The sequence below is a fragment of the Typopeltis vanoorti genome, chromosome 16 (assembly GCF_054136105.1).
Source record: "Typopeltis vanoorti isolate ZY-2024b chromosome 16, IOZ_Tvanoo_1.0, whole genome shotgun sequence".
In the NCBI taxonomy this organism is placed as follows: Eukaryota; Metazoa; Arthropoda; class Arachnida; order Uropygi; family Thelyphonidae; genus Typopeltis; species Typopeltis vanoorti.
In genome coordinates this window covers 115123538-115145528 of record NC_143564.1, presented here as the reverse complement: position 1 = coordinate 115145528, position 21991 = coordinate 115123538, and the positions used below count along the sequence as shown (strand labels likewise).

Sequence of the window (21991 nt, the reverse complement as noted above, 5' to 3'; positions counted from 1 at the left end):
GATGTAATAAGCAACATGGTGGTGAGATGAAAGTCACTTGTTGTAAACAAGACTGCAGTTCTTCAATGGCATGAAAATGACATTGAAAAGGTCAATATTTTCTTCTCTGAAGAAAATATGAAGAAGATATGTTACAGATATAAAAAAATAGAGACGAGTCCTTTTTTTAGAAATAAATATGCAATCAAACAGTTTGCAACAGGTCATACGTATACAAAAATTTTAACAAAAGATAACTAACACTGGATTTTAATAGATCATAATACATATTTAATTAAACCGACTAGTTATGCTATTTCATTAAACCAATCACATATGCTAGTGACTTCTTCTAGGTTAGGCAGAACAAACAAATATACAATAAGTGGTAAACATGAACCATTACATAACTAAAGAGTAAAATATAAAAGCTGTGTAAAAATAATCAATAAACAGCATCTGTGTATGTGTCACTTATTAAATACTGGTGGTAAGGAATACATCAATATGACAAAAGTCTGCATGATAAGATGATTTCATCTGAGCATGGCACAAATCACATTTTGAGCAGTGAGTGTTCCACCAATCTACGTCCAACTGTACTGTTTTATATGTGAAAATTCATCGTTCTGTTTCTGTGCATAATATTTTACCATATTTGCAATGCTGCATTACTGAAGGGTAAGATGGGTAAGAACAGAAATTTTAGCCACAAGTTAACCATCAATATACTTTACCAACAAAATTACATATTGTTGCTTATTAATGTTGCATATTAAGTAAAAATGTCATGCCAACTGTAGCCACAAATACCTGTTTCCTTTTCTTCTTCTTCTTTGAGTGCCATCTATTATCAGAGGTCAGTGACCACCTTGGCAAATTTTGAGCGATCCTCAGCCACTCTGAGCAGTCTCTTAGAGTCCATACCAGTCCACTGTCTGATATCTGTCAGCCAAGATTTTCTTCATCTTCCTTATATTTTTCATTAAAAAGTAGGTGACCAAGATATGCAGTTTTCCTTCTTTTTATAGTATCTAAAGTTCACATGATTTCCCCATTTGTTCCAGTACTTCCTGATTGGACGTTTTTGCTGTCCATGGGATGTTTAACATTCATTGTATAACCACATCTCAAGGGCTTCAAGTCTTTTTATTGATATTGTCTTCAAGATCCAAGTTTTGCACCATACAGCAGTACAGACCATACATAGCATTTAACCATGCGTACTCTAAACTATAAATTTAAACTGCGGTTACACAATGTTGATTTCATCAAGAGAAAATTTTTTCTTGCCATTTTAATTTCTGGATTGCAATCTTCATTTAACCAGCATCCAAGATATTTAAACTTTGCCACTCTTTCTATTTGTTTTCCATTTAAAGAAAGTGCTAAATTAAGAATTGGTTTCTTGCTTATGACCATGAATTTAGTTTTGGTGATATTTATTTTTAATCCTATCTTTTCACTCTCTTTGTTCGCTAGTTCTGGAAGATTTTCAACATCCTGAATATTGTCAGCCAGGAGAGCTATGTCATCAGCATATCGAATGTTACTGATGATTTCATCATTTACATTAATCCCTTCCTTTCTTCTTTCCTTTTAAGACTTTTTGAAATATGGCTTCTGAGTAAATGTTAAAAAGAAGAGGAGACAGCAAGCATCCTTGCCTTACTTCTCATTTGATGTTAATGGGGTCTGTAATAATGTCATCAACTTGAACAGATGCCATTTGGTTCCAATACAAGTTTTCAATGATCCTGATGTCTTTACCATCTAATCTAATTCTTTTTAATAGTGCAATCATTTCAGCATGTTGGACTTTGTCAAATGCTTTCTCGAAGTCGATGAAACAAATGAATATTCCCTTGTTTTGGTCAATACATTTTTGGAATAAGATCTGAGAACAGAAAAGGGCCTCTCTTGTTCCCAAGCCGTTTCTAAATCCGAATTGGGTATCACTGATGGTGTCTTCACGTTTTCTGTATATTCTTTTTTGAATTATTTTCAGAAACATTTTGAGAACGTGACTCATTAGGCTGATCATTCTATAGTCATTACAAGTTTTCGCATTTACTCAATTTGTTTCTTATCTCAGGTTTTTTAATTTTCCTAAATCAAACCTTTTTTGTTGATGTTTCTTAGTATAACTTTCAGTCTAAGTTGTGTTTCCTTTTATTACATTTAAATATCATGCAATAATCATAAAATCAGACTCTTACAACGTACAGATATCTCAGTAAGATGCAAACACAAACCAATTTCAGTAATAAATATTTAAAAATTACTGTTTTTAATTCCTTGAAATACTTGTAATATTCCGTCTTTTGTGACAATTTTTTTTTTCTATGAGGATACATCAGAGACAGCTCAAAAATATTCATTTCATACAAAAAAAATTTCAAAAAATAAAATAATAAAGTGGAAAATTTATTTTAATTTGGTTAATTTAAATGAAAAAAATTTGTAAAAATGAGTGGGCCCAATAGAGAAAGTATGTATGTATTGGCATGCATTGCACATGCAGCCTAGTGTGAATTCATTTTGGTAGTAACAATGTAGCATCATCATTGTCACATTAATCAAAAATAACTGAATAATTGCAATAACTGAAATAATCATTTATAAGCAAAGTGTTCATGCACTCCAGGTTGGTTTTCCAAATAGACAGCATATTTACTCTGTAATCAACAAGCTGTGGGGTCTAAAATCACAGTGGCAGATGATTTTTCTTCATCATCATCATCAAATTCCTGCCATGTACCCTCAAGGGGTGTACAGGATATGACAGTACTACATGAAAAAATTACATCATTACTAACTTCCTATCTACAATTTTCCTCCAAATCAGTCTGTTACTTGTCAAGACTCCAACATTATCAGATCTTATATTTCTATCGTCTAAGGCACTTTGTACCATATCAATCCACCTATATCTTGGTCTTCCTCTGGATCGTTTTCCTGCCAACCTAGCAGAGAACACTTGTTTTGCTAATCTTTCCTTGCCCATTCTGTTTAAGTGACCACACCACCTGAGATTAGCTCTGCTAACGCATTCCTGGAAGCTGACAATGTCAAGTTCTTTCCTAATATCCTCGTTTTTAATATGATATTGCCATTGATGCCATCTGTTCACACCTCTAATCTTTCTCAGGACTCTCATATCTGCGGTCTCTAATCTTTGGTCAAGTGTTTTACTTCTGTCCCAGCTCTCAGATCCATAAGTTAAAACTGGTTTGAACACTGTCTTGTATATAACTAATTTAGTGTTCTGACTAATTTCTCTCTTATTCCAAATGAATTTATTCAATTGATTTCCTACCATACCAGCTTTGTTGATTCTGTTTGTCTATTTCCATATTTAATTTACCAGCTTTTTCTACTTCAAGTATGGATGTGTATTCCTGACTATATGCCTGTTGAGTGTTTTTTACCACTGGGCTATCACTGCTTGTTTCATTTAGCAATTTTTTGAAGTAATTACTCCATATTTCAAGGATATCTTTTTCTCCTGTTTTCATGTCACCTTTATGATCTCTAATTCCTTTTACAGCACTCTTTCCTCCATTTCTGAGCTTCTTCAACAACTTCCAGAATATTTTGCCACCGTCTTGATATTTATTTTCTATGTTCTTGCCAAAGTGCTCCCATGACTTTTGTTTAGCTAGTTTTACATAGTGTTTAGCTTTCTTACATTTGTCTCTGTATTCTCTAAGAACACAAGCCGACTTATTTGCCAAGAACTTTTGATATGCTTTCTTCTTTTCCTTCACTGCCTCTTTTACTTCCTGTGTCCACCATGGAGTTCTGATTTTTCTAACCTTGCAGACAACCTCACCACATGCCTCTCTGGCTGAATTAATCAGGGTTGTTAGATCCTAAATGAAGGAATCTTGGAAAGAAATCATTCATTTGAAATCTAACATATAAAACTTGCTGACAAAGAGAAATACTGCACATCAGCTGTAATTAAAAGTGAAACTTCTTCACTTTATGCAAAATTTGTATTCTTTATTTCAAGTGCCTTATATTTAAGCTGATGTGATTATATTAAGATTTCATTTTTAAGTATGTCTAAAGAGAGAGATAATTTGATTTAAATTTAAGCCTCACTTAAGCTATGTAAAATTTACTGTGAGTCATATAAAAAGTTGCTAAGTAATAATTCCTGGAAGGCATAAAGCTACATGTGTACAGTGTAACACCAGCAGCTATAACTTACTCGGAAAATTACGTTGCCATGTATTCTGTGAATCCAAGTATAACAGCGTCGTAAAAGCGAAGGATGAACCCAAAGGGAATGAAAAGATAAGGGCCATGTGCAGAAAGGGGACTGAGAAAAGAGGGCACTCTATAGAAGAATATAAGGGGTTGAGCCCGTATCGAAAGGCTCTCTGGTCGTAACATTTTCCTGTTTTGGTGGTTCGGAAGTTAGCGGGCAGTTTTGCGTAAAGGGGGGTGGGGGGGATTGAAGTATGTGATAAAATGTCAGACTGCGTGCATTCTTAAAATGAAGCAGGATTCTATGCAAAGCTGAAAGTAAAAATTCTAGTCCTAGCAGAATCAAGCTGTCGCTGAAAAGTCCCATTGAGTTGTTCCTGAAACGCAAACATTTGAGTCTGTTTTCGGCAGAAGGAATGAAGATAGCGTAACCCGTACGAACAGCCAATAGATGAGAAGTATCCAGACATACACATGGAGCAGAACAACGCAGAAGAAGCTCGGTAAGGTGCAATTACTCTAATTTTGTGTGAAAGTTCATTAGAAGAGAGAAGATTATTTACGAATGTGAAATTAAGAACTGTATTCTAAAGAACTCTGTGGACAGTATCTATTTAAAAAGTTAACCTCCGTTGAGAGTAAGAAGAATTGTTTGGAAGAGATCTTTTGTAATTTTGTATGTGATAGGATTAACTTGATGCAATCAGAATAGTAGAATTTAGTATCTCAGTAACATTAGAATGTTTGTTAGTTTTCTCTTACGAGTAATACTACTGAAAGGAATTTAGCTTAACTTCATATCATTTGCTATCTATATCCCAATGTGCAGTTACTGTGTTCAGCATGCCTTATAAGATTTAATTAGTTTGGAATGTTAATCTCTTAGTTCGAGTTTTATTTGGTATTGAACATAATTGAGTGTATGAATTTTGTATTGTGTTTTAGATATTCCAATAAACACGTCATATTTACCTGAACCTGAGTCATGCCTGATTACGATTCTAACTTACCACTTATAAAAATAGAACCTATTTTGGCGAGAAGGGTTTAGAGAGTGAATATAATAATAGATTTCGGTCACGACTGCAATAATCTAAATCTATACGGCAGTTTAAGTAAGATATTGTGTAAGTAATCTTCAGACTCTAGTATTGTCTCCCTGAGCAAGGATCTTTTCTGCTATAGGATACTGGCTGGCGCAGCAAAATATAAATTTGCCAGTATCCGAAGAGGAAACAATCCTAGATATAAGAATAGGATTAAAGTAAGTGAATAAAGAGAATAAATCACAAAAGATAAATATTTAACAATAGAGCAGCCGGTAGGATTTTGATTGTATAAGTTTTAGGTAAGAAAGGATAGATTTAAGTAAACAACTAATTAAGCATAAATCATATAGAAACATAGATATAACAGGGTTTTCTTCAAGGTTTCCCACTGAATCTCCAAGGTTTGGTTCCTGTTCTCAAACTCTTTCATTTTCTCTTCAATAATCTTTGTGTATTTTAGTCTACAGTTCACATCTTAGAGCTGCTCAACTTTCATTCTCTTTAAAACTTTCTTACATATTATTCTTTTCAATATGAAATTCAATTTTATCCTGCTCATGACTAAATAGTGATTGCTTCCAATTTCAAATCCTCTGCACACTCTGGTGTCCTGAACCAGGGAGAAAACATCACTATCAACAATAACATAGTCAATGAGACTTTTGTTATTCCTTGCCTCTTCTCTCTATGTGAATTTGTGCACATTTTTATATTGGAACATGGTGTTAGTAATAACCAGTCCATGTCCTGAGCAGAAATCCAACAGGTATTTGCCATTATTATTTAGCTTTGCTCTTTTCTCCAAATTTTCCCAAAATATTTTTGTATGTCTCACAATACCTTTCTACTCTGCTATTTAGAACCCCAACAAGGACCAACTTTTCCTTTTTCACTGTGTCAGTAGCTCCTGAATGGTAGGTAACATCAAGTAGAGTGATGTGGGCAAATATCAAAATATGGAAATGGGAAGCAAGATACATTCATGCCTATGATCCCCACAGATGGTTTTACAAAGGAAGATGTGGAGAAATTATTCAAATCATTAGAGAAAACTGATGACAAAGAAAAAGTTGGTGTTTGTTGGAGATCTAAAATAGCACAAAAGGAAATGAATATTAAACATAAAATGTTTTGTGAAAATTTGGAGAAAACAGAAAAGCTAATGATAATAATTAAGTACCTGGCAGATTTCTGTTTAGGACATGGGCTAGTCATTATTAGACAATGTTCCAACATAATGATGTGAACAAAATCAGAGAAAGAGAGAGAATACAAGAAGAAGACTGATTATGTTATTGTTCATAGAAATATCTTCAAACAGGTTCAGGATACAAAATAGAAAATGATCACCATTTACTTTTGGGCAGAACAAAACTGAATATAGTCCATGGTATAACCTGAACATTATACTGAAAAACAAAACACATAAGAAAGTTTTATAAACAATTAGAGTTGAGTGGCTTACAGGTGGGGAACTCTGGACTCAAATATACAAATATTATTCAAGAAGAAGAAAAAAGAAGAATTTTAAAACAAAATCCAAACCTTGGAGACCTATTGGGAAATTCTGAAATAAAAAAACTGACTATTTCAGAAGCACGTTAATTTGTCCGCAAAGATAGAAAAATCAGAATTCCATAGTGCAGTTAGAAAGTTAAAGAGGCAGTCAATGAAAAGAAGAAAGCATAATGAAAGTTCTTGGGATGTAAGTCAGCTTGCATGCTATGAGAGAAATACAGAAAAAATGTAAAACTTCATTTATATATCATCATCATCATCATCAAATTCCTGCCATGTACCCTCAAGGGATGTATAGGATATGATAGTACTACATGAAAAATTTACATCATTACTAACTTCCTATCTACAATTTTCCTCCAAATCAGTCTGTTACTTGTCAAGACTCCAACATTATCAGGTCTTATATTTCTATCGTCTAAGGTACTTTTTACCGTATCAATCCAGCTATATCATGGTCTTCCTCTGGGTCGTTTTCTAAAAAAAATATACATAATGTAAACTTTTACATAGTGTAAAATGTTTTACACTAGGTAAAACTAACTAGCTAAACAAGTCATAGGAAGACAGGCGAAAATATAGAAAAGAAATATAAAAATGGCAGCACAATGTTCTGAAGGCTATTGAAAAGTGTTTAGAACTGGAGGAAAGAGTACTGTAAAAGGAATCTGATGACAAAGACATTCTGGAAGTTTGCAGCAATTACTCAGAATGATTGCTAAATGAAACAAGAAGTGACAAAACAAGGGTAGAAAATATTCAAGTGAAATGAAATCATGAGTGCACATCAATACTTGAAGTAGAAAATCCATCAAATACTGAAATGTGGAAATGCATAGTAGATATTTGATCAGAAATGTCAACTATGGAAGTATAATGGGCTACTAATACTACTAAAAGTCTTCTGATGTGCAACATATAGCCTCTTGTAGTTAAGTCATCCCCACCTTCCCGGGGTTTAGCCTTTTTCTACAAATTGGGGCTCTGGTTGTCCCTAGCAAGCATTGCTACCAGGGACAACCAGAAGTACATTTTTCCTAGTAGGAGAAAATATAGACTAGACCTCTAGGTGGTAAATGTCTTTCATCGCTTAGTGATATACCACCATCTTGCTTATTAGAGACCTGAAGTAGCTGCAGCCATGTTTGGTCTAGAGCAAGGATTCCAGTTTCTATCTCCACTCTTTTCCCACATGCAGTGAGAGTGATACTCTCAATGACATGCCAATCATACTGTAGGCATCCTCCCCCATTTGAAGGTAGAGCAGTAAAATGGTTCCACAGGCTGGCCACTGAACTGAACAGGACTGAATCGGTTAGTAATCTAGAGGCTTCCTGATCAGCTAGCATCAAATCCTGTAGCCACTTTGCCAGTTTCTGACTGAAGGAAGACCAAGTACAGTAACTACAGAGAAAACTGTTAAGGCCATGTATGGACAGAAGACATGATTCTTTCTAAGTGGGAGATATGTTTGCAAGTCTGTCATCTCTCACTGCATGCCCCATTTCCTTTTAATCTCTTCTTCATTACAATCGATCACAACCCAAAGAAATGTGACTACTGCAGATCATGAAAATTCACTCTCAAAAAATAGTTGACAGCCCCAAACAGCCCACCAACATTGATTCTTAACAAAAAAAAATTTTCACCTCCACTTCACCAAATTTGTGGCCTAAACAGCAATATAAATGGTGTGCACCACCACCTACAGTCACTTAAACCAGAATTACTATTCTTATCAGAACCCCAACTGGCAATCTCAACTGCCCAAACTACACATTGCATAATTCTTTATGTCACAATGGCAGCACAACTTGTGCATTCATCAAAAACTAACATACTATGCCAGAGATTGCTAAGCTTTGAATTACCCTGCCTACACCCATTTCATCTTCTCTGACTCAAAATTTTCCCACTAATCTAAGCTGATCTTTCCATATGCTCTCTCTCTCTCTCTCGCCCCCTCCCCAAACTCCATTAACCACCCTTACTATGATCTCGTCAACTCTCTCTCTCTAAAGCTCGACATTCTACAGTCGAAATATCCTAATAGTGAGGTAATCCTTCTTGGGAACTTCAACATCCACAGCTCACATTGGCTTCCCTTCACCAGTTTCACTGATCAAGCAGGCAGGGATGCCAAGGTGATGACCTGTAATAGGCCATTAGCAATGCCCTATCACAAATCATCAATCTCACTACCAGAATACCTGACAATTCCCCCCCCCCACCCCAATCTGCCAATACAATTGACTTCTTCCTAACAAGCACCTCTTCCAAGTATACTGTGGATGACAGTAATCCTCTTTTTTAACTGAGATCACAACCTCATACAAGTCTCTTTTGCCGCAGGACAAACTCCACCCACTAGTTCTCAGGCTTGTGTCCTTTGGCACTATAAGGGTGCCAAACGAGATGACCTCCCATGACATCTATTCCTCCTTCCCATAGTCCAATTACTGCTTCATTTTCTCTGACCCAAATACCAGCTCATACCAAATAACAGAAATCATTCTCACAGGAATGAAGGCCTTCATCCCTTATGCCACCATCCAAATCATTGATCTCAAAAAAAAACTGTGCCAACACAGTCAAATAAAAACACTCTGCATACCATGAATAACTCAAGACCAAAACTCCAGCTGCTCGCTCAATCTATACTGCAGCTCACAACAACTGTAAAACAATTATCACCAAATCCAAATCAGACTATGAAAGGGCACACTCTGTAGCTGCATTGCCAACTCTCACTAGTCACTCACTATGTGATATGGTGGACTGTTTCCTCTCCTCAGCACCAATGCAGGGGTACCCCAGGATTCTGTTCTTTTTTCCACTCTCTTCTTCTTATATGAGGGTGGTCTGAAAAGTTCCCAGTCTCGACCACAGATGGCAACACTATCGGCAAGATTTTTTTTCTTAAGTTGGTACATCTGTCATAAGCATCCATGTGAAATTGCAAGACATTCTATCAAGTAGTTTGTTTTATACAGCTGTCTGAAGCAAAAGTATTCTCTGTATCCCTTGATATGGATAAAATTGAGTATCGTGCAGTTATAAAATTCTTTGTAAAAGAAGGGTTAACACCAAAAGAACTTCAGTTGAAGTTCATAAAAGTTTATGGACACTCTTCTCCTTTGTTTTCGATTAAGAAATGGGCTGCCGAGTTTAAACATGGACGTACCAGCCTTGAAAATGATCCACGTGACTGGTGTCCAAAAAGCGTAACACCACCAGAAATCATTGATCAAGTGCACAATATGGTATTGGATGACCGACAAGTCAAAGTGAAGAAATTCCTGAGACTATAGGCATTTCAAAAGAACGTGTAGCATATATTTTGCATGAAGAATTGCAAATGAAAAAGCTTTGTGCTTGCTCACAGCAGATCAAAAACGCACTCGCATGAAAATCTCTGAACAGTGCTTGGAGCATTTTAACAAGAATAAAACTGATTTTGCACGTCGATTTATTACTATGGATGAGACTTGGATTTACCATTACACACCTGAATCCAAACAGCAGGCAAAACAGTGGCCAGAAGCCGGTAGTTCAGAAGACAAAGTTGGTTCTATCAGCAGGAAAGGTCATGGCATCGGTGGTTTGGGATAAACAAAAAAATTAATAAACAAAATGCTAAAGGCATTTTGTTTATTAATTATCTTGAAAAGGGTAAAACAATAACCAGGGAATATTATTCCGATCTTTTAACAAGAAACAAGACTAGACAAAAAAATTCGTGAGCAAAGACCTGGTTTGCAGAAGGGAAAAAATCATCTTTCATCAGGACAATGCACCTGCCCACAAAGGTGTTTTGGCAATGGGAAAATTAAGGGATCTGCACTATGAATTGTTGGAACACCACCCTATTCCCCAAATTTGGCTCCCTCTGACCTATCTCTTCCCAAATATAAAACTCTTCCTTGCTGGTCAGCGTTTTTCTTCAAATCAAGAGGTGGTTGCAGCTGTAGAGGGGTATTTTGCAGATCTTACTGTAGAACCACTAAGGGACAGGTTAATGGCACTGGAGCATCACTGGAATAAATGTATTAGTCTTAAGGAGAGATTATGTTGAAAAATAAAAATAAGTCTGAAATTATAAATTCGTTTTTTCATTGCGTTTTTTCAGACCACCCTCGTATATAAATGACCTGCTCTCATGGATTTCCAATCCTATCTATACTTTTGCTGATAACAGTACACTCCATTCATCCTTTTCATTTGACAAACCTTGTAGTGCTCAAGTATTAAAATCTTCAAGATAAACAACCAGTGGCTTGAACTCCCAGCTGTATTCCAGTAGTGGAAGGACAACCTTGTAGACTACACTGCCACCAAAACTCAGTCCTGTCAGATCTCTTGCAAGAAAGAGCTCACATTCCTTCCCCCTTACCTTTAACAATATTCAGATATCCAAACGCAATCAGATTTCCCTAGTTGGAATGACCTACACCTCTGATCGTTCCTGGCACAAACACATTACAATCTTAGCATCTGCAGCTGCTAAAAAACTTGATGTACTTTTCTGCACATGACCCTACTTCACACCTTCACAGCTACTAACTCTATACAAATCCACCCAACCAGGAAATATTGCTGACATATTTGAGGTGGTGCACCAAAATCCTCGCTAAGATTGCTAATTCAGAAAAGGGCAATCCCACTAATTAACAATCCCCCTCTCTTTCGCATATCCACTTCAATCAATTAATCAATTCTCTCTCTCTCTCTCACAGGAATTCATTGTCTGCCTTCTGCCTCTTCTACAGATACTTTCATAGACAATGCCCTGCCGAATTGGTCACTATTATTCCTCCAAAATCATTAGAACAAGAGCCACTGCTAATCAACACCCTTTTTCAGTCCATCTTGAAACTCACTGAACCAACTTCACTGCTTAGTCTTTCATTCCATCTATTGCCAAATACTGAAATAGATGGAATGCCAAGTATTCTTTGGCAATATTTAAAATATTGCCAAAAAATACAACCTTCAGCTGTTCAAACAAAATGTGAGCAGATTCTTCCTTTCTTATTGTCAACACATGGCACCAATATAAGCCAATTGTATTTTTATAAAAAATAAAAATACAATTGGCTTCACTGCACATAAATCAAAGTACTTGGTTAGAAGGGTGAATTCCAGATAATTGGGAATGGAGCTCTTAGTGTAACCATCTATAAAAAGGACACAAACTGAATGTGAGATTATACAGAGGTATTTTCCTGTTGAGTGTTACAGGTAAGGTTTATGCAAGCATACTTGAAAAGAGACTAAGAAAAATTATAGAAGGGAGCTTGGATCAGGATCAGATTGCACTTTAAGACAAACAAATAATAATGGGAATATAACAAGCTCTGTAACTTTTGTGGGTCTGGTAAAGACGTGACAAAGTATCAAGTGAAAAGCTGTTGAAAATGCTACAGTATATTGAATAATACATATTTTATATATGCATTGTAATTATCAGTAAGAAATGAAAGCGGTACAGGTGGATGGTATGATGTAAAATCAAGTGAGAGACAAGAGTGCACATATCTTCATTGTTATTCATCATCTATATGGATCACATTGTGAAGGAAAGAGTATTAGACCTGATATCAAAATTGGGGTTCTTTATCTCTGCTCTTTTCTTTAAGGAAATGTATAAGATAAAATAAACTATTATAAGTCTCCCAGGATTCCCTAAGTAAAAAACAGCTATAATAAATTTGTTATGAAAATAGGCAGGAACACTAAACCATTAGCTGCCTCTTGAATGGATAATTTACAAATCAAGTAAAACACTTCACATATTTAGGCACAAATTTCAGTAATAGAAAATTAAATATGGAAATGGACAACAGAATAAGCAAAGCTGTTGGGGAATCAAATGAATAAATTTATATGAAATTAGAAAGAAATTACATGCGATATTATTTAAGGAAATTGACAGCACAGACTAAATAATAAATAAAAATTAATTATTATTTCCAATATTTTGTCAAAGTTAAATTGGCATCTTCATGTATTAATATACCTGTATCAACACATGAATGCAAGCACACTTCAGCAAACGAGATGGAACAAGAGAAATACAGGAAGGCCTATAAGTCCTAACTACAACACCTATTTATTGGATTTGGTTGGGTGTTTGTTGACATTGAGCTGATTGTCTGCAGATGAGTTTCCCATATGAGAAGTAATTTGATGCAGCCACATCTATCTTCAGTTAACTGAAGTAGGCTCAAGTTTTTGCACTGCATAGTAGGAGACCTTTATGAGTGACTCGTTTAGAAATGGCTGTCTGGAATACCACCGATTCTTACATATACCATATTTATACTCAAACTCCCCTGCCCCCCCAAAAAAAATAAAAATAAAATAAGTGCAACATTGATTTATGTGGATTACTCACTAAATTTGCTTAATATTTTCTTTTAAAAAAGTGTGATCATACCAAAAACGAAACTGTGAAATTCATCATATGGTACTATTAAAATATTGCCTGAAAATTATTCATTAGCAGCAAATCTTGCAGTTTGGTATTATGTCAGTGAATCCTTATATGTTATAAGTGCCCACAAATCCTCCAATATAATCTCAGATTATCATTTGTTAGGTCTCAGAATTCATACTCTGAATTATATCACATTTTTTTCACAAAAGTTGTGAACTTTTCCAAGGAAGATAGTGGAAAACATGGCCATACAATAATGTATAATGTCAGCAAAGACTATGAAGGAGGACTACAAAGTTTATTATGATGTTAAAGGATGTTTAAAGTAATATTTATAAGATACTCAAGCATTATACTATAAATTTACTTATTAAATAATAAACTTACTATCCCTTCCAGTATTCATTAGATGTTCTCCTAAATCACAACCAAATACACGTTCCTTTAAAATGCCACTCTGTTTTAATTTGCGACGTGATGGTCGAGACAATAAGAAGGATCTGAAAAAAGCTATTAATTTTCCATGTTTCCGAAGAACTGCAAAAGAGAAGGGGAAGAGGGGAAAATATTAGAAAAACTGGAAAATATTTGATATAGAGGAAAATAAAAATAACAAATTCTACTATAAACAAATCAAGTAATACTGGCTTAGTTATTCCTTATATATATATATAATTATAAACAGCAATGAATGAACTTCTATCAATATGTATATCCATGTTATCTTTAAGAATGTAATCAAATTATAATTGATATGCCAAACAAAACTCATAATTTTATTTGAATGACAATCAATACACAAGGTGTGCTCAAAAAACAAAAAATAGCCAAATTTAATTTTGGCTATAATAGATAAAAATGACTCCAACCGATCTCTACTTCAAAATAATCCCCTTATTTTTGAACACATTCCTGGAGACTTGGGGGAGAGGGAACTTCTGCATTTAATTTAATGGAATCCATGTTTTCAAAATGCTTCTCCTAAAACACTGAGTTCAATTTTGGAAAATTTATAGGAAGCCAAATAAGCTAGCACATCACTATGATTCAAGATCCACTGCTAATACTACTGCATCTTGCAGACATTACATCTCACAATCTTTTCACAACTGCTTGTAAAACTTATGGCTTCCTGACCAGTAAGAGCTCAGAGTAAATAATGTCATCAATGACAAAAACACAATCCTTTCTTTTAGGCTTGCACGGTGATCCGAGTGCATTTTTGAAAATTATGGAGACAACTACCGTGTTTGAATAAAAACTTTAGTTTAATATAACTAAAATCTACAATTCGACGTTTCGACCTTTATGTCAAGGTCATCTTCTGGAGCATACAAATATACACAAGAAACAAGCTATACTACAATCAAACTGGTTCGTTAAAGACACTGACCAACCGCTACCACAATTGTTGGCCTGACCTCTGGTGAAAAAAAAAAAAAAAAAAAAAAAAAAAAAAAAAAAAAAAAAATTAAAAATTATACATCAACGCTAGAGTCCTATTATTTGTGTTGTCTTCTATATACATATATTAACATCATTCCAGCCAGTTGGAGTGGAATGGTTTCTAATACTAGCGGATTGGCTAGAGTCCTGACTTATGTTGAATCTTTCATATTAGGTTGGCTGAATGTGTGCCATCCAGATCCTTGGAATTTTCATACCATCTTTGTTATTGATATTTGGGTGGTTTATCAGGATTTCGCAGGATTCCTTAAATTTTCTTTCGTACCAGGTTTTTGTGCAGTGTAAGGAGCAGGTGCTTTTCCAGTTGATTTGGTGTAAGGTGTTATTTATATTAACTTTAGTTATATTAAATTAAAGTTTTTATTCAAACACGGTAGTTGTCTCCATAATTTTCAAAAATGCACAAAAACACAATCATCACGTTTCAACTTCTGGGTAAAGAGCCCTTGTTTTTATTTCTAATCCGATTCTTGGTTAGCTTAGCTGGATACTTTCTAAACCAGATGTTAAATGAGTCTGTTTCTATACAGCTGTAAACCCAGATCTCAATTACCTGCAGCTAACATTTAAACAAGAATATTTCAATTTTATATGATTATTATTACTGGATCCAATTTAAACAGTGTATATACAAACTTAGTGACAAAACAAGTTTTAAATTTTGACTGAATTTTAAAAAAATACATATTATGATTGAGCATTTGCTATTAGTAGTATACAAGCAATAAATTAATTCTATAGTCTTTGATCATCTTGAAGCCTTCAGTCACAAGTTTAACTTTTTGCTTAGCTCAAAATTTACTAATTATATACTAATAAATCTATAATGTTGATAAATTTAGATTACAAGATTCTTTTTTCAGTCCTTGCTCTGTATTGATATTTCTTTTGAACATAATTCAAAATGCTGTTTATAAAGAACATAACTAAAATTATAGTGCAATAAACTCAAAATAAATCCTCTTAATGTTATTTTTTCCCTACAAGAATAAGAACTTCTAGAACAGAACTCCTAAGAAGAACCCCCTTGTCATAATCACTGACGCAACTGAATTCATTTAAACCAAGGACTGCACCAAAGTTCAATTAACTCAGGAACTGGTTGAAAAAAGTTCACAAAGAAGACAGACTGAAGTCGAACCTATAATGGTTTTCAATTCTTCCATCTATTGGCATGGAAATGGAAGGCTATACAGACACCTGATATATAAACTTAAATAAATGAACTATTTATTCTAACTGTTTATTTCAATCTTGTTCAAAGACACCAACAATGGTGAAAAATTAAAAAGAAACAGTAAGAATATCTGGTTTGAAATGAACAGATGATAATGAGTAGAACAAGAACAGCAGTAATGTGAAAACAAAAAATGTAATTATGCACAATTAAATGAAAATAACAGTGTCAATATTATGCTAAATAGTCTACAGCATCAATAAGCTGATCTAGACAACAGTCAGTAGTATTAAAAAATAAAAATACTGACACTGAAAGAATTAAAAATAATCTCTCAAAATTAAGAAAGTTTTAGGCTAGTGTTACTGTTTAACTTGAATGTACAGATTAGAACTTCACTACTTTTTTTGAATCTTCAAATAAGGAACTACTTTTATAAGGACCTTCGTCTTATTCCATCTAACTACGACTAGCTTGAAATACATAACACATGTAGATCAGACAGATTCAGAAGATATAGTTTATGTGTTCAGGAAATAACAGAAGATATAGTTTATGTGTTCAGGAAATGTGCCTCTGCCAATCTGTCAAAATATAACAGATCAGAGGAGCAGGTAATCTTGTAAATTTGCCGGTTGATCAAGTGAAAACACTTGTTCAACCAAAATAGCATTGCAGAGGTTATCTCCTCTCTCAGCAACTCAGACCACAATCTTGTGTAAGTTTCCAGTATCAAAGAACGCCCTTCCTCTGACCACACCCAGCTTCGTGTCCTTTGCATGGCATGAATATTGCTTTCACTCATCTAACCCAGACACCTGCACTGAGCAAGTCACAGAAATCATCCACAGTGGGATGACATTTATCCCTCACTCCATCTGCTTTTCAAGCCCTGGTTCAACATAAGATGTATGAAAGCATTCAATGAAAAAAAAACTTAGTTTACCAGCTTGCATCAGGAAGCCAGCTTCATACTCAGCCTATGGTAAAGCACAGAAAAAATATAAAACTATCAGCAAATTCAAATCCAACTTCACAAAGACCAATAGCAGAAAACTGCCTCTTATCCAAATGGATGTTGTGATTTCTAGTCTAAGCAAAAGCCACTGGACACAATTTCTGCTCACCTACACTTCCACCTCTCTCTCATTCAAGTGGCATCACTGTTACAGCAGCCAAAGATAAAGCTGACTGCCTGGTATCACTCTTTTCCTCTAACTCATGCATGGTGAGTTAGAGGCCATTCACTGTCAAATTATTTGATCACAGGCAGTTACCAAAGCTTTATTTCCAACCAGGAGATAGCACCACCTTATGTAATTATGAAGAAATTAATTTATTTATTTAGCCATTACCAAAATGATATGAAAGTTACTGATAATGTTATTAAACAAGAATCAGTTAAGGAAATCAAAGGTTGAAATTGAAATAAGGATGAAATTGTCCATTATATGAGATACATAGATAAAAATTGGAAATTGAAAGAGGTATATTCATTATTATAATTCCCCTGCAAGCTGCAGGGTACTCTGATATATTAGAAACTGAAATAAGCAAGTTATTCTTGCCTCACCAGCTCATAATGCACAGCACTCCCATTCAGGCCAGGAAACAAAATTCTGCACAACTAGGCTACTGATGAAAAGCAAGTAATGTGAATTCAACAGTCTCATTCTATATACAATTAGCTTAGTGATGAAAATGCCTTGAACACAAATTTTGTTTTTCACGAAGAAATTGGAATTGGTCAGTAGGCATCAGAACAGATGGAGAAAGACAACATGCTGGGGAAAATTAACCGACTAGTTGGCAAAATTAAAGAGAAATGTGCCAGATCTTATATCAATACACTGCACATAGCCTAAAACTGGTTATTTTAAATTGTATTAATTAACCAAATTAACCAAAAAGATGGAAAGAATTGGGGAAAGTAGCAGCCATATTACAAACAAAAATCCAAAAGTTCAAGTAACAGCCATTCAAGTAAAGCAACAGGAGCAGGATACTGACTGCAGTTGATAAAAACTACTCTGCATCAAAAATGCATTTGGAGGAAATAGTCAATGGAAAAGGGGATGATGCTGCAGCATCAGGCTTGTTAAAGAAAATGAAGACATAAATGATATTCAGATAATGCATGCAGAGAGCTATTCCAATGTTTAATAAAAAAAAATCTAATAGATGAAGGAATAATGTATTTGGAAGCTGTCTCAAATTTACCTGACCTGAAGATCTGGAAGATTTTGGGAAGGAGAAATTAAGATTTTGGTAAAATTTTGATGATAATGAAGAAACAGTTGCAGTGAATGAGTAGTAATTAGTTCAAAGTTGTGGGGAAGCATTTAAACATATACCAGATCTTGATGAAGGAAAAATGAGTAATAATAACAGGTTTCCATTTCTTTCAAACAGCTTGAAGTTACAGCCATTATACCAACAAGTAAAAAAAAAAAATCAGTTAACGACTTTTTATTCCCGTATAGAGAGTAGGCGAGGCCATTTAGCCCTATCTAACTTTTTGGAGACTGAGTGGGCAGTTCAATCTCCACTGGCAGCCAATCAGAGATAGTTGGCCTAAGGCTATCACTAATTAAGCAGCACGCAGTGATGAGAGATGGCTCAACAAGTGTCGCCATCTCGTGATCCCTAACCCTAACACAATATATTTAATGTCTGAAATAATGTGGGTTCTACAGTCGATTTTCTTGAGTTTACGGGACGAAAAACCCGAGTTTCCGGGAGAAAATAACCGCTTGCCCGTGCCAGAGATCGACCTAACTCGGGAACCGGTCGAAAAAAGGCTTAGAAACATTTCCTCTAGTCGACAACTAGATTCGAAACAAAGTCTTCCTTCGTGTGGTCAAGCACCGTGGTGTGCAAACGCCACATCCACTGAGCTACACAGGCTCTCATACCAACAAGTACATCATAAGAATGAGGTTTTAGTTAAGTGAATCAATTTAATAAAAGGGAAGTTGAGGTCATCGATGAATCCCTCTACCCTGAATAATTTACTGTCAACACATATGAATAGCACTTCTCTGCAAGACTTTATTCAAGAAAGACACACTGGAAGATATGTGAAGCCCTTATGTGTGTTAGCATTAGTGGCATACATTTTAAACCAACACTGAAATGAAAGGATATTTCTGTGCAATTCCATGTAATGTGTAGTAAGAATTAAATAATGTATTACCTTGTTGATAATGAATTATCTTATCATAACATTACAACACACTCTAGCAGTCAAAACTATAAACATGTTTGTTACTTTTATTCAACAGGCTGTCCTGTAAAAAATTACTTAATGAGCACACTGTATTACTGGAATAATTCAAAAATCTGTCATATCCAATCATACAGCGGGAAGAGAAAAAAAAATAATATGATTAATGACATATGCCAGTGGTCATTAATTTTTACTTTCAACCTTTTTTACTATGTAAGCTACTTTTCTATAAAAAGTTATTCGCCGATCTACTCTCTTATATATAAGTCATTCGGCGATCTACTCTCTTATAGAGATCACGTTCCCCCAACCTGATATCTGATTACACACAAATAAACAACTAAAAACTTTATTTGTGTATTTAAAAATTTATTTATCACTTTTAATTATTTTAATACAACAAAAAAAAAAAAAAAAACATATTGGAATAAAATATTTCTTTCTCTATTTTGGAAAACCAAAGTTAGAAAAAACAACAGATTGATTACAAACTCACAAGTTACAGGAAATGCTGGTTGATTAAAAAAAAAAAAAAAATTTAATGTGAAATTTGACATTGTTTGGACCTCGCAATATTTTCATAGTAAAGTTGATATGAAGAAGTGGCCAATCACAGACAATCATCCAAATGATCATTTGTAATTTGGTTTCTTAACTGATTTTTTATGATGGTCATATTTGAAAAAGCGAATTCTGACAAGTATGTCGACTGAAACACAACAGAATTTTTCGCGCAATATCAGTTAATATTGGGAAATTTTCATGTGCATACTTCCAAATGACGTCATTGTTTATTGATTTTAAATGTAAACTATTCTGAATGTTTATTATCTCAAGTTCTACTTCAGCTTGGTTTATATCAAACAGCTCACTAATTTTATTTGAAATTTCTGTGATGTTCAAGTTTTCTTGAAATGGATTATTGATAAAAGATACAATCATTTCAGTTTATTAAAATCTTTAAATCTTGAATTTATTTCTTCCTCAACTAATTCTATTTCATGAATAAATTCTTTTAAATCATAGCGAAGCATTTCTTGATTTTGTTCAAAAAATTTTAATAAATATGGGAGATGTCTAAATTTGCGGTCATTTATATTTTTCTTTAATAAAAGTAAGTATTGTTGGAAAGTTTTTATTGAACTTAACATGTCAATTAAATTTTTATCTCTACCTTGTAACTCTAAATTTAAATTGCTTAATTTCGTACAGAAATCTACTAAAAATGATAAGTGTAACAACCATCTTTTATCACTCAATTATGGATAAATATCTCCTTTTTCATCAAGAAAATTTTTTATAAGAAATCTTTCTAAAAATTGACTTCTGCTGAGCCAGCGAACATTATTGTATAACAGAAGTTCCCTATCATCATCTGCCTGTAATTTAAATAACTGCCGTTGCAAGGCTTTTCCTCAAACAGAATTTACAATTTTTAAATGTAATATCCAAAACATCTTTTGTGTTTAATCTTTTACTACACAGTACTTGTTGGTGAATAATACAGTGGTATGTTAAAAAATCTGGATATTTCTCATCGTTTTTACATAATGAAATGAAGCCTGATTTATTACCTATGATTGCAGGAGCACCATCAGAAGTAATAGACACAAGTTTAAAAAGTGAAAGTTTGTGTTGTTTCACAAATTCATCAAATGCCGAAAAAATGTCTTCTCCCCTAGTCCTTCCCAATAATGGTATAATTTTCAAAAGTTCTTCTTTACTTGAATAATCTTGAAATACCATGCAAATAAATACCATTAACTAAGCAATATCAGTGAAGTCGTTTGATTCATCAAACTGTAATGAAAACGCAACACACTGGTGAATGTCTGACATTAACCTGGCCTGGAAACTTTTCTCCGGCAATTGGAACTCTTCCTTTAGGCAATTTGAAACCTTGTCTGCAGCCTAGAAGTAGTCTCTCTCTAGCGATGTCTCGAACCAAAAAGCTCCTTTCTGGAAGCAAGAAACTCCTCTCTCAAGCAACGTAGATCTAGGCAGTCTCTCTGATAGCGACTCTGGACTGGGCGGCCTCCTCTCTGACAGCAATTCTGGAACCAGGATCCCTTCTGCTTGCTTCAGTCCTTTTTTATTAGGCCTCCACTGAGACCTTGCATGAAGTTCGGCAACCCCCAAAAAATCGGTATGAGTCTTTCATCTTAAGTTTCAAGTTCGGCACGCTTTTTGTTCTCCTCCGCTTTCTTTTGACTGTAAGTTGCCGGCCATCGGAAATTTGTTTGAACTCTTTCTGATTGACTTCGGAGATGTTTACACTTAGAGCCTGCAATCGTTTCTCATACATACAAGTTTCAATAACAATCTTTCTAATGCTGCCATGTACACCTTCGGCGACAAAAACATTGCCTTTGTTTTTAACACTCTAACATATTCTTATTAAAGCAGTATATACAGTTAGTTTCAAAAGAGTTATTTACAAAACATCTAATACAAACTATACTGGGACAAACAAAGTTTATTTTTTTACAATATTCACACGGGACTTAACCTAAGTAAAAAATCGATGTAATGTGCTTTGGAATATTTAATATTTAAGCTACAATCAAGTTTTACGCTTTGCTTATAATCATATTCACTCGGCTCGCTGTTTGACTTCCACTGATCCAAATTAATTCATTTACCCGGACTTATAAGAAAATTACTGATTTGATAATTTTAATGAAAAATAAATAAACAATAGCAATATACCTAAAGTGAATTAAAAATAATACAAAATAATGATAAATAATATATTATGTTTTCAGTTTTAATTAAACCTGTAAGTAAGGAGGAATACACAAGAGATCGACCAAAAATCGCTCCGTGATCGATCTGTTGTAATAGATATGGTATGAAGGTCAGCAATAAAAAGACAGACAATGACAATGAAAATAGGTAGAATCGTTGAAAATGTC

General features: G+C 34.4%; 1 protein-coding gene across 3 annotated transcripts in view; it reads right to left on the bottom strand.

Annotated features, from left to right (window-relative positions):
- LOC150098277 (uncharacterized) overlaps positions 1-21991 on the bottom strand; it is a 188190-nt gene that overhangs the window by 124436 nt on the left and 41763 nt on the right. For 2 of the 3 annotated variants that reach the window (XM_090406100.1, XM_090406099.1), the window contains exon 4: positions 13591-13740. In XM_090406100.1, coding sequence (XP_090262226.1) covers positions 13591-13740 — 150 coding nt within the window. Of the gene's footprint in view, positions 1-13590; positions 13741-21991 lie in introns of those variants that run through there. The other variant, XM_090406101.1, reaches the window with a different exon arrangement.